At 40.8% G+C, this 13781-nt stretch overlaps 2 protein-coding genes across 3 annotated transcripts; one reads left to right on the top strand and one right to left on the bottom strand.

Moving 5' to 3' along the window:
• The first annotated feature begins 17 nt into the window (after nt 1-17).
• Nucleotides 18-4499, top strand: LOC129358806 (MANSC domain-containing protein 4-like). 2 transcript variants are annotated; one of them, XM_055027975.1, is made up of 3 exons: nt 18-1948; nt 2045-2167; nt 3213-4499. In XM_055027975.1, exons 1-3 carry the CDS (start codon nt 1738-1740, stop codon nt 4007-4009), a joined length of 1131 nt encoding a protein of 376 aa, XP_054883950.1. In that variant the 5' UTR covers nt 18-1737; the 3' UTR covers nt 4010-4499. The 2 variants fall into 2 exon arrangements, with proteins under 2 accessions (XP_054883950.1, XP_054883940.1); XM_055027965.1 differs by having other exon boundaries at nt 18-2167.
• A 131-nt stretch (nt 4500-4630) lies between these two features.
• On the bottom strand, nt 4631-12419 carry mrps35 (mitochondrial ribosomal protein S35). Its single transcript, XM_055027986.1, has 8 exons — nt 12145-12419; nt 11235-11281; nt 10959-11126; nt 9190-9250; nt 8949-9088; nt 7817-7926; nt 7664-7733; nt 4631-4982 (listed from the first exon to the last, which is right to left on the bottom strand). Exons 1-8 carry the CDS (start codon nt 12272-12274, stop codon nt 4713-4715), a joined length of 996 nt encoding a protein of 331 aa, XP_054883961.1. The 5' UTR covers nt 12275-12419; the 3' UTR covers nt 4631-4712.
• Between the last annotated feature and the right edge of the window lie 1362 nt (nt 12420-13781).

Genomic DNA, 13781 nt, shown 5'->3' with positions numbered 1-13781 from the left:
TTGTCACGTTACAAACTACAAAAGTTTATTTTGCTGAGATTTTCTCAGGAAGACTAATACTGAGTAGGGCATAATTGCAAAGTGGAAGAAATAAGATATATTCAGATCTACCAAATCATCTCCGTCCACCTAAACTGACGGCGTCGCAAAGAGCAACAGTCAGGAAGACAACAGTAATTCCTGGGTATCGCTGGAGATCCACTGCTCAGGTGGAAGAATATGTTATGATTGGTTTGTCCTTCAAAACTCTGGCTTTCATCAAAGAGTGGTACTAAAAAAGACATCAGATCTACTGCCTAAGAAAGTAGAAGGTGCTCTGGTCTGACAAGAATGTTTTTAACTACATGCAAAATACTTTGGCTGAACATAGTATTGTGTCTTGTGCAGTTCTCAGATCAGAAATTTAATTCTCAACTTATTCAATTATCAAATCAATGTGTCTTTTGTCCACATCAAAGAAGCAGTTTCTCATTTCTTTGAACAAGTTGCAAATGCTTGAGAACATCCATGCAAGTGATTATGTACAGTTCTCTGCTGTTTCACACATTTTCAATTGCTAATGTCATGATGATCAAAATGTATTATAGGGGCCTCTGTTCAATAAGCTGAAGCTCCACAACCTACGTTAATCGTGTCAGTCTTAACATGCAAAATGCTTGAACAACTTGTCGTAACACGTCAAGGATTCTTCTAAATCTGTCCTTAATTGGGAAGTTGCTCCCAGGTGAATCCTGAGTTACTCAGAGTAAATGTCTGAAGCATTAGATCAACCAATGATCTAATGGTTGATTGAGCTATGTCAGTTTTATGACATAGCTCAAAAGTACATCACATGAACTGGGAAATATACGGTTTACATAGCCAGACCACAACACAATGCTACATTTTTGACAATGGAAGGACAAGGATTTGAATGGGGTCAACAATCAGAGATAATAATCAATTTTGGGTCTACAAAATTGATTCAGTGGGGCTGAATGAAGATAGAATGATTTGGTACAAGACAAATTATGGTAATGTAATAATTTCTTATTTGTTACACAAAAAGGCAAGAGCCAACCTAAAAATATGCTTAATTTACCCTAAGAAGAGACATTTAATCAATAAATAATTCTACTTCATAGTATCCAGGAAAGGGGAAGAAATCACAAATAACCTTCTGAAGTAGGAAACTGTCTCCATCTGGTGGCGTAAACATGTCATTACACCTTAATCGACGAAATTCAGTGTCTTGAAACAAAAGGTTGTTTTGTTTTTTCTCCCACATATTTTTTACTCAGGACTGATCAAGTGGCGTCGCTACAGTTTCACTCTTGCAACTGTTGTGTTGTAATCCAGATTCATGGCATCAGCCTCGATTCGCTCAGTTCTCAGTTCAGTTCACTGCGTTTCAATGCATCCTGCTGGTCATTATACCGCACAGGCCGGTCACTGTCACAATCTTTGCTGGATGATAAATTGTTCTCCACAATCATCGCGAAAAGCCATAATATCGTCGCTTTTGGACTATATTCAGGTTTATATATTATTGCGCGCAGCAATGCAGGTTCGACCACCCAAGCATAAAAATAAAACTGGGCTGGCTCTTCCCCTTCTCCGAGTCTCACCTGGAGACGAGCCCCCATTCCCCACCCCCACCTGTAAGAAGCAGACCCGGCCGCGCGCGCCACGCCTCTCCTGGATGTGTGAGCCCCTTTCGTCCGGACCGGGGGTCGAGACGATGCTTTGACCGACACTATGCGGGGTCTGCTGACGGTTCTGGGTCTGGTGTGCCACACTGAGTCGATGTGCTCGCCGACCTCCTACTACAAGAACTGCTGGATCCGTCGGTTCCCGGGGATCTCCATCGACGTGGAGGCGTCTCAGAGGAGAGGAGCGCAGCTGCTGAGGTCCTACCCGGAGGACACGGCGCTGGAATGCAGCCGCCGATGCTGCCTGGCCAGAAACCGTGAGCTGCGTTTGTGCAGTTCTGTAGTGGTGGGGGGTCAGGGAGGTGCTGCTGGCCGCCTTCACTCATGCTGCTCCGTTTCTTCTCCTCTTCCAGTTTCCTGCAATCTGGCCGTGTTTCACTTTGATGCCGCGAACTGCGTCCACCTGCACTGTCCGAGTCTGGAGAGTTGCATCGTGAGTCACAGGGAGAACGTCGTCCTCTACAACATCACAAAGGGTGAGGAGAGACTCTGGGAGGAGGTTTCGTCCTTCACTCAAACTTTTTAAAATTGAACGTAAAACAAACAAACAAACAAACAAAACAAAAAAAGACATTGGATCTCTAGTCTCTCGTTAAATCAAGGTCTTAACTGCAGCGTTTTGCATTGGTCTCCCCTTGAGTCCACAACACACCCAGAAATAACACAGCTGCATATATTGGAAAGCAAAATGATCATGCAAGACATGCAAGTAAAACCCATTATATCTTCATTAGACAAAGACAAGATGTCAGATGCTTTGGGACATTTATGTCTCTTAATCTTGGTGATTTTCTGCTAACAGTTTTTTTTAATGACATTTGAAATTAGAATATTTTGTAATAAAAATTATGTTTAATGCTACTGAAGATTATTTGCATAAAATGTATTTCATCTGACAATCGACTCGTTTCAATTTATTGAGCATGAATTCATCTCAAACGTTTTTCACATTTGCTCAAATTGCAAATGAACAACTTTAATGTATTTTATGTCAATAACGTAACGAACCAAGACGAAGCAGCCCGTCATTGTTTAGTGGGTGAAAAATTATAAATTTGTTGAAAGATGTAATATTTTGCAGATCCGCCTTTTTCTTGACATTTTAACTCGGGCTCAGTCAGGCTTCGTGGAGAGCAGTGGTGTCCAGCCTTTCTGCTAGTCCACAATATACTCATTTTTTAAAGGTTTTATTGACTCTAGTGGCCTTTATTTGATAGTGAATTGACAGGAAAGTGCGTAATGAAAGAAGGGGTGAGGCAAAGGTCACCAGGCTGGGAATTGAACTTGCGATATCAGCATTTAGGACAAAGGCCTCCATATGTGTGTAACCCCTGCGCCACCGCAGCACATCCCTATTAAACTTTGAGGTTGTAATATTGACAACCTTCTCAATGCCCTTAGATTACTTATGGCATATTTCAGCAGACATTTTATTCAGTTTTAGGTGATTACTAAAAAGTAATGAAGAGAGTTTGTGGGTCATAGGTTGTAAGATATAAAATACATCTCTTCCTGTTCCAGGTGTGGATCCTGATCTGCTAGTGTTTGGGAAACACTTTACCTCCAACATCCACGTTTTGCCCCACCACTACAGCAGAGTGAACGCCTCAGATCCACTGCCCTCAGACAAGCGAAACTTCATCCATCCGCCTCCTCATCCCGTGCGGCCTCCCACCGCCGCGCCCTCTGTGGAGCCATTCGTCCCACCGACTCCAGCGGACGCCACCACGGCGCAGCAGCGCACAACTGATCCCACAACTAAATCGGCCTTCACCGAACAAACCTCCCCATCCTCCGACAGTCATGTCCACACAGCAATCCTGACGACTGCTGCAAGATCTGCAGAGTCGAGCATCGCCACATCAAACTCTGTTACATCTCCAACCTCCGTTGACCTGGAGACGCCTCCGGGGTTCTCCACAACAACCGCAAAACCCTTCACATCCATCCCAGCCACCACCGTTCACAAGGTGACCAGCAGCGCTTCAGCGACCACAACTCTCACAGGTGAGACAGAGCACGGCAGCGCAGATGTCACCGCCGGGGGCAACTACGCCGCAGGCGGCGATGAAGGTCAGGAAGTCGGTGAGGACGACACGGTGGAAGAGCTGGGGTCTGGGTGGCATGTGGCTGCGCACACCCTGCTGGTCGCTGTGGCCATTTGCGTCACACTGCTGCTGAGCTGCTGCTGCTCTGTGCTGCTGGTGGTGAGCTGGAGGGGCCAGAGGAAGAGGATGGACCGCTATCGCACATCGTGGAGAGGGAAGCGAGCTTCCATGCGTCTGATTAAGTATGTGCTGGTGAAAGAGAACTCCTGAAACACAGAAGTGGCACTTCCTGTTATTGTTTTGTAGGAAGAAATGAGGCGATGCTTAACCGCAGTAGGCATGGGCCTCCTAGTTCCAGACTCCTTAGAAGTTACCAAACCGCTACAATTTAACAAGATGTGAACGTTTTCTTTGGCTGCATGGAGTAACATATCGTCACGCTGCATCGACATTCATTTATTCTATTGTAGACACGCAGGAACAAAATGTGAAGATTCCTAAATAGAAAAGAGGCTGGACAGAGCTGTCTTTTTGGTTTCATAGCTGACAGCCATGTTGAAACTTTGCTGCACGTCAGTTTATTGTATGACTTTAATAAAAACACAGATTACAGACAGAATGTCATCCAAGAGGGACAAAATGTTTCAGGAAGCATCTTTCCTGATGAGCATGACAACATTTAAAGCTGATTCTTTAACTGAATGGATCTCTTATGATGAAATCTTTCCTGCTTTAAAGAAAAAACTCCAACAGTTGCTTATGTTATACTTTTATTTTTGTATTAAAGACATCACATACTGGATATTACAGCCAATTTATTTGAGAAAATAAATACTGCTGACACACTCAGACATTCAAGGTCATTCTGGAAACAACAATGCAGTTGAAGTCATTCTGCTTTTTTTTTTTTTTATCCCAGGTCCTCATTGCTCTAAGGTCGTCCTGTAACTGTTTATTATCAGCTTTAATGATTTCACACCTTGAGTACCTTCCTGACTGCCTCCTTGTACCGCAGCATGTTGCTCTCACTCGCCTCTTCATTCTTTAGCCTCTCGACTGAGTCCTTATATTCCTGCACCTCCTCTCTTCCCAGCAGCTGCTTTCTCACTTCAGCTTCCTCTCCTTCTGCGGCCGCGTTGATGCGCAGCAGCGTGTCCAGGATGTTCTTCTGGGACGTGCTGTCCTCCCAGCTGTACTCCTCCATGTCTGCGCGGGTTTTCTCCGCCTCCCACTGCTCGATTTTCTGAAAAAGGAACAAGATATATATATATATATACATGTGGAACTACGGCTTCACACCACCAGGAAAATATAAAATCACAGTTCGTTTCTTGTAAGCATCACACACTGAGTCTTGGAGTTAGTTTGGATTTTGACTAGGCCATTTTCTGCACTAGTGTCTTTTGTGGTTTTCTTTTGGTATTGTTCTATATTTAGCTACATTTATTTTCACTAGCTGAACAAAAGCATCCCACAGAATGCTGCTGCCACCACCCATAGCGCTTTTAATTTCCTTGTCTGGAAACCATTCTCTTAAGACTTTCCCAAGACGGCTGTTTTTATTCTGAATTGCTCTCAATCTGGTTTTGGTTTTTAAGATCAAAGTGCTAAGAAGACAAATGCATGCCACACTTCAGATTTTTTTTTTGTTAAATGTTTTAAGACCACCTCAATTTTATATGAGCCCCGTTTTGTGATGAGGTAACTCGCAAAACCAGCATAAAATATACAGAAATTTGCAGTAGCAACGTGACAAAAATGACTAATTTCAATCGAAATTAATACTACGAATAGATTTGGAGTAATACAGGCACTGCATTTTTCCTGCTGAGTGAAAACAGATCAAAGATTAAACAAACAAAGTTGAAACTTCTTTTTCCAGTTCCCTTTTTGGCAACAAAGGCTAAATATCTTATGTCTCATCTTCTGACAAAGTTATTTCTCCTGCTCTGTGTGCTGCCTCTTCAGCTGTCATCGGGTTCCCTGGAGAACAATAAGAACAATTATCTTAAGGCGGAGCGGTAACTGGGCATCAGTTGCGCTTCGATCCAGGTGTTTGGGGTTAATGACCATCATTTACTGCGATACGCATCTGATTCCTCATAAAATCCTGTCTGGATCAGGTCCAGGAGCAGAGTGCGATGCGCCAGATGCCTCATAGATCAGTAACCAGCCCAGGAAACCACAAACAGGAGTTTAACATCAACACATTCGATTATTTAGCACGTAAAACTGGTTGCAGCAGGGTGTTATCCTTCCTCTGGAAATGTAGAAATATTTCTGTTTTTAAAAGGAAAAAAAAAAAAAAAGAAAAGCGAAAGATATGTGTTTCCAAAGACCGTTTAAGCACCCATCAAAGAGTAGATTGTCCAGCATGCTTGCAGCTTACTTTCCAGGCCTTTCGCAGACAAAAGGCCACCTGTTCTTCCTGATTGCGTTTGTGTACCTTCAAACAAATCCGTTTTGGGAAGACGACAGGTGTTGTGCACCGAGTGGGGGGAAGCAAGTCTCCCCTCATGCTACTGAAAGGCTTCTTGCAGTCGACTCCAGAGCTGATTTGGATTAGCACCTGATGGAATTAGCAGCCGAGGTCTTCCTCTCCAAATGGGGAGATATTATCACCTCAGTGGCTGCTAACAATTGGCCCCTTTGTGGGTTAGCGTTACAACCCGATCGCCACTCCACCCTAAAGTCGTCCAAAAGTCCGCTGGACAAGCACTGTGCCTTCCATTGTGTGTCTGAAAGGGCAGCGGACAATGTTCTGCTTCCTGACTCAAACACCTTCTCTTGACTGGGATTTTTTTTTCTTCCCCTCGCTAATGTGGCCAAGCCGTGACAGGAAGAGCTCCTGAAAGCAGAGGTTGGACGACAATGGGAGTCATTTTCTTTTTATATGCCTGGCTCCAAGTGCGTAGGGACAGTGCTGAGGCCGATGTGGTGTGGTCCAACACCTGACAGGGGAGTCTGTTTTCTTTTTTTTACTCATCGGGGAGAAAATGTCAACTGGACAATGCTGCTGTTTGCCGTCCTCCTGCCTATTTAGCTCAGCCGCCTCCCTAATGGGGCTAGCGCTCCAAGAGAAGCGGACAAGATCTCTCTTTCACCTGGAGAGAAATGCTGGCTCATACTTCGTATTCAGGATTTAGAAATCCTGAAAACGAAGTCTCGAAAATGCAGCACAAACTGGCTGTTTACTTCGGGTATGAAATGATTTTTGTTTTTAGTCGCGCTGATCAAACCAAGTGTAATATTAGAAAAAAAATGGACTAAATAATAACAAAAGTTTCCTCAACATTTAATTTACAGAATGAAAAGCCATCCAAAACAACTTTGCACTGAGAAAAATTGCCCCCTAACAGCTTGGAGCACCGTTAGACGTTCTTTTACCCTACCTTTCTATCTGGAAATGTGGTAACTCAGATATATTGATTTTTAGTATAAGTGATGTCAAAGAATCTCAATTTGACTTTGACTAAGCCACTTCAAAACCTTTATTCAGTTTTTTTATTTTTCTAGGTTTATTAGGTTCTCACTTGTAAGGCCAAGCAAAAGCAAGTACAAACAAATAAATCTGTAAATTCAAAGGTATATTAAAGGACATGTAATCCAGATTACATAAGTGGAAACGCGAGAGGCACTGCCTCCACTTAACGCCGCGGCGTGAGGAAGGTTTTCAGAAACATCTAATCTCAAGCCCAACTGAGAACAAACCGAACGTGACGGCGGGTCTTAAACTGAACAGCTGGCCTTTAAATGAGTGGATGATAGTTGAAAGAAAACAGAAAAAGGTCAGCAAAGTAAAGGTCAAGACACTTACGGGGGATTCTGAAGAGCCACAAACAATTCAGGCAAACACCTACAAACCCAGGGAACAAGCCACAGGTACATCCTGAACTAAACAAAAAGACAAACTCCCCGACTTACCCAGGATTCATGGTACAGGACAGTCAGCAGGTACATGGCGTATTCGTAGTTCTGCTGCCTCAGAGGGCAGCTGGGGAAGGAAGGGCAGATATTTACGGGCATGCTTGATTTGTGTTAGCATTGTGTGTTTTTAGGAGGGGCGGCGTTGTTTACCTTTCTGTTTTGATGGTGAGGATGTCTGAGTCTTTGCAGTATCTGTCCCCAACAAGTTTGAGCATCTTCTTGCGGGCGTGGTCATCCAGGTTCAGACTGGACAACTTTACCTGGAGGACAGGTTACATGGCGCACTGAGATGTTAAACACTTACAGAAAGTTTTCAATTTAGCTTTGAATAATCTGGAAATCGCTTGGCAGGAAAGTGGATGAACTGATTTTTATTGTGGCTTCTTCACAGGCTACAGCTGCATCTCACATAATTCAAATATTATGATGTCATCAATTCAAATTCAAGGCATCAGGAAAGGAAACACACACAGACATAAGCAATCTGTTATGGCAAGAGAATAAAATGTTCTTTTACCTGCAGAAATACAAGTCAGACGCTGAATTTGTTCTAGATTTGTGATTTCTCTTTGAGAGATTTGCTCTCCAATATATCTTGGAGCCTAATCTACCTGGATTAATTTCTAATTCCTACCTTGCTACTGTAATCTAAGGCAATGTGTCAGGAGAGCAGATGGTTGGTGATTAATAGCAAATATGACACTGTTCCACCAGAGAAAATTATTAATGTGTCAGTATCTTCACTGTCCTCAGTATCTGACTATCTAACATAGTTCTGAAGTTCATGTTTTTATCGTGTTTTTCCAAATGTTTCCACCATTAATTGGTTTTCTCAACTCTGTTGTTTATATTCAGCATGTTTACATTTGGTTTATGTAATTTATTAGTTTGTACAATTTGGTTTAAGTGATCATGTTCTTGGTTTTCTGCATATATTTGTATCTTTGGCTTCGGTCTGAAAGAAGGATTTGGGTATTGATGGATTAGTGGTAGCGCGAGGATTAAGTGGAATATTAAAATGTCTCCAAAAATATGTCGATGGCAAACTGTTTTCTGACCCCCCCCCTGCTGTGAAAGCTGCTGGGAAGCAGAGGGGCAAATACATAAAAGACAAAACCAACTAAGTCCAGGGTAAATCTGTCAGTTTAATAATGCAAAGTGTTTAGTTTGTGTCGATTGGTCGCTGTGTAAATCTGCAATCTCGAGGAACAATTCAAGTTCAACTCAGTCAGGTAAAAACAGCGGCTGGTACTTTGTTAGAGCGATCATCGTAGAAACTCACTTTCACATGAACGATGCGAGCTGAAGGATTCCTGATGGAGGGCCCAGCAGACACGTAGTCTGTGCTCTCAATTTTAACTGGAAAGTGCTCGTCGCATTTGGCGTCAGTGTCCAAGACTGAGGGCCATTCTGTGCAGAAAGCTGGCAGCGGAGCAAATATTATTATCATGTTAAAACTCCTGAAAATTAAAAAGAAAATACCTTTAAACAAGGCAAATAGCATTATCCCAGACTGTGCTTACGTTTCAGAGCTTCACAGTGTTTCTTGATAGCTGCTGGTGTCAAATGCAAAAAGTTTGGGATCTGAAACAAAGTCAAAAAGATTATGAATCCATTTTGATACGAGAAGGAACTTCAACACGTTTCACCAAAAACAACTTCTCCACCTCTTCCAATCAACCGCTAGATGGTGAAAAAGCAGCAAACTTTCTAGGTTTTCCTCAACAGGATAATGTTCACAAACACATCAATGTTGCTTTTGGATTTTGAAAAGAAGATGAACATCAGGATCTGGAAGCTAAACTGAAACTATCCAGATTTGAAAGTGTGACCCACGGCAGGGAAACAAACCAACTTAAAAGAGCCCTAAAAAAAATCTGTTGGAAAAAAAGTGGAAAAATATTCATACAGAATTGTCCCAGAATCTTATTGATGGTAATCCAAACAATATGTCTTCATCTATATATTATTTTATAAATATAAAATGTGTGCACCAAATTCTTATTCATAAAATTCCTCTGTTTTATGATGTTGACACACACACATCTGGGATGTGGAATCATAACAATCAAACACGTGGAATCATAACAAAGTCTTATAATCCGAAAAAAACTAAATTAATTAAATAAATGAGTAAAAGCAGATTATATAAAAAATAAAATGTGGAATCCTTTAATGGCCCTTTTGATGTAATGATGAATATAATAATTATCCCTCTGCATTTTAATCTGATCACTAACTTTTCACATATTTGTTAGTAATAGATATCTATACTTACGCCAGATTATATATAAAGGCTTAGTAGCTAAAAAATAAACTGCTTTACCATGAAAGGCATTTTTAATGCTACTAGTGCTTTCTGTTATCGTTATTGAGAGTTAAAGATGGATTTTTTGTTGGAATGAATGAGAAGCTGTTTATCGCAATAGGAAGGGTTAAATATAGGAGTATTTTTTCCTTTCACTAAACTTTCCATCAATGTGCTTCAACAAAGCACTCAGAGAACTGCCAGCTTCATTTACAACTTGGAAAATTGTCAAGACTTTTAAGAAAAAACAAAAGTTTATTAATTATTCCAATTTTCTAAGAAACTAAAATTTTGGATCGCTATTAGCTGCCATCACCAAAACTAATAGCAGCAATGACTTGATAAATTTAACTCTGGGTGTCATTTATCTAAACTATACTCTAGGTATGGTTTAAGTTGTTGAAATAAAATAAACAAACACTTAAATACTGGTTTAATTCACTAATATGCACAGATAACAGTTTTACAAAGGAATGACGGACAGAACGGGAAAACAAACCCCCTTCTCATCCTTTTGGGTAAAGAGAATATTACATAAATCACATAATTATATGAAATATCCTGCTGTCATGTCAAATTGAGTGTAGATAATAATTACAATAATAACCTCCTAGGTGTGATGTTTCAAGTACTCAAGCCAAATAAGTAAGTAAACAGCAGTTTAGCTCCTACAGGCAGAAGGAAATGAGTATTGTCAGGCCACCCGGCTGACTTCCAGCTGTGACGAATGTAAGTAGTGAATCTGTGAGTGGCTCGAGTCCAGATGGGGCAGCTGCTGCTTGCTAATCCGTGCACGGAGACACGGCCATGAGGGGAGAGCAATACAGCGAGAGGAGCTCCACTAGCACAGCAGCAGCACTGACTTGGCTACTCAGAAGAAATAAAGCTTACATTTTAGAGAAAATTTGTAATTCAAAAGCTGGACCGCTTTTTTTATTTTTTATTTATTTTTGCTGTGGTTCTTCATGGGTCATGAACTCTGACCTTTATTAATTCCAAGTTGCCCTTCTTCTCTGGTGGAATGCCTCTCTTCACAGGGTAGCCCATCCGCACAGGAAGAGGGATGGCGTTGGACCTGAAGGGGGTCGCTGCAGGATAAACGGAGGTCCAGTCCTGATCCAGCGCCATCTTTTCAGTCCTAGGCTCCCCAGGCTGATGTACCAAAACAAAAACACAACGAAGACAATTTTTTAAGTTGTAAAATAATATTGCTGTAGGTCTTGTTTTTTATAATATTGACAAAAAAAAGTGTTAAGTTACTTCTCTCTTTGGTCTTCTGCCAATGGATCCTTTACCGCCTCTCTGACCTAAAATTGACAGGATTTCTCGTTTTATCAAAGATATATTTCTTTACCTAGTATAAACCATTTCCAATTATCAGAAAAGGCAAAAAGCTGCAGCAGTATGTTCATTCAAAAAAAAAAAGCAGTGTATGTTTAACAGCTGACATTGTTATCATTTCATCTTTGCAAACTAGTTCAGCTTCAACAGTTTTTAAATTTCACAGCAGGATCACAATTAAATTTAGTGTTAAACTTTGACTAGACCTTTCTCACACGTAAAAATGCTTTGATGTTAAATAAAGTTATTGCTATTCTGGCTGTTACAATGAAAGGTTAACCTCAATTGGAGTCTCAAGTCTTTTGAAGTATTTGTTGGCTCTATTTATCTCCCTTCATCTTCCCTGTCAGGGAAAGAAACCCATCCCCACAGCATGATGCTGCCACACTAAGTGACCTTGACTTGCCATGATTTGCATGTAACTCAAAACCTTATTTTGATAAATTATTGACATTTAATTTAGAGGTGAATACAAAAGAAACCTGTATTTTAGTTTAAGTTTTCACTCGTATAAAATAATTTTACGCCATACATGGTACAACACAGTGGTCAGAGTGTCTGAAATTTGTTTACAATCACATTCACAAACATTACTGACTTTAGATGGGGATCACTCAGTTACTCTGATTTGTCCATATTTAGGCAAAGAAGACGAAGCATTTTTAATCTGACCAAGTCATTTTCTAATTGTCATGACAATTAACTCTGCATAGCCTCAAGAAATGAAGGCACTCGACTTTGCTAACAGTTTCATATCTTTAGCTTAGCTAGCTAGCTTAGTAGCTCTTTATTTCTTTTAGCATAATGAGCATTTCAGAGACGGGCTCACCTTTATTTGTAGAAGAGTTTATTGTCAACGCCGTAGCATATGTGGCTCTGTTTCCTGTCTTCCTTATGCCCATTCCAGAGGCATTAGCTCGACCTAGGGACAGAAAAACCTTGATCCCGACGGACGCCATGTTTTTTCACCGGCTTCATCGACTACGGACACCGACGAGAGACAATACGTCTTAAACCGCGAAAAAGTTTACTCGTCGTGAGCATTTCAGCGCCCCCTGCAGGTGAAAAGAGATTTTCAAGCTCTCGTTTGCTGTAAGGTGGTGACAATTCTTCCCCACAGCGGCTCAGGTAAGGAGGTTATAACAATTACAGGGGGCTTCCTCTCTTCATTTGTCTTCTTGGTTATTTTCCATGAGCGCGCTTGGCCAGCTGTTGACTCTCCCTTTGCCAGCTGTTGCTTTCCGAACAGCTGCTGCGTTCAGTGACCTCCCGAAAAATAGCCACAAGCAATAAATATTTCCCCACTCGATGAAAATGAACCCTTGCTTATTAATATCCTCCACGTAAAGGGGGAAATGACGCACAGAATTTCGGGACTAAGACGTATATCATAGTTGTGAGACATAAGTTGATAATATAAATTGTCAAAGTCATCATTGTGAGATACAAATACATTTTTTAAAACTTTTTGTCTCATTTATTAGGTACAAATTCGCAGTTATGAGATAGAGGAAATTTAATTTGTGATAGTCTATATAACTATGAGATAATCTAATGACATTGAAAGTTGAAATCATCTCGCCATTGACCTTCATCCTCTGACTTTGTATTTCATAATTTGGTCTCTGCTTTTAAATGTAAGAAATGTCTTTCAAATTGTGATGTATACTTGTGATGTCCCCTCCTTGAAATTATTTCCATGTGATCCAAATAGATTTATGTGCATATTTAAGTAGGACGTGTAGAAAGTCTTTGTCTTCAACTCACTTTAAAGTTGAAGACAACAGGCATGCTTCTTTAGGTAATGGAAAATGTTTTTTTTTTTCGACACTCAGCGGGTCAAAGTCTAAGTTAACAAATAGATAAAATGCAAGTGGAATTTTTATTTATTTTTTTATTTTTTTATGTGAATCTGAAGGTTATAGTGTCAAGGGGATTAAAAATGACAACATATGATAACATTGACATCCAAGTAGAACATTAACCTAGGTGATCATATTATTGATGTTGATATTAATTTCGATCTGTCAAAGTCGATATTAAGTTCCTTCATCAGTGTGTGAATGTGTGCATGAACGGGAATGTCTGATTGCATTGGCATCTCTGAGAGTCCTAACAAAGTCATATCATTTTATATTGCAAAGTAAAAACAACACAGAACTGCTTGACCAGTGTTTATGTGCAATTTTTCAGTTTCCCGAACAAATAGTAATAATAATAAAAAACAACAACAACAAAAAAAATACATATATTTTCTGACATTTTTTTTGTCACCATATCAAACAAAAAGCAGTCGCTTGCAACTTTAGTTTGCTTGGACCGTTCTGTGACGACTGCGTTCACTTTGACTATCGGTATCGTCATTTACAATAACCTTTGAATGCAGCACTCGGCCAGGCGCAGCTGCGATGCGCGTCAAGGAGACAGGTCCGGAGGGCAGCAGCCGATTGAAGACTGGTGGCTTGA

Source organism: Poeciliopsis prolifica, unplaced genomic scaffold (assembly GCF_027474105.1).
Source record: "Poeciliopsis prolifica strain line A6 unplaced genomic scaffold, Auburn_PproV2 SCAFFOLD001, whole genome shotgun sequence".
In the NCBI taxonomy this organism is placed as follows: Eukaryota; Metazoa; Chordata; class Actinopteri; order Cyprinodontiformes; family Poeciliidae; genus Poeciliopsis; species Poeciliopsis prolifica.
Note: the sequence above shows the minus strand (reverse complement) of the source record. Positions and strands in the feature narration are given on the sequence as shown.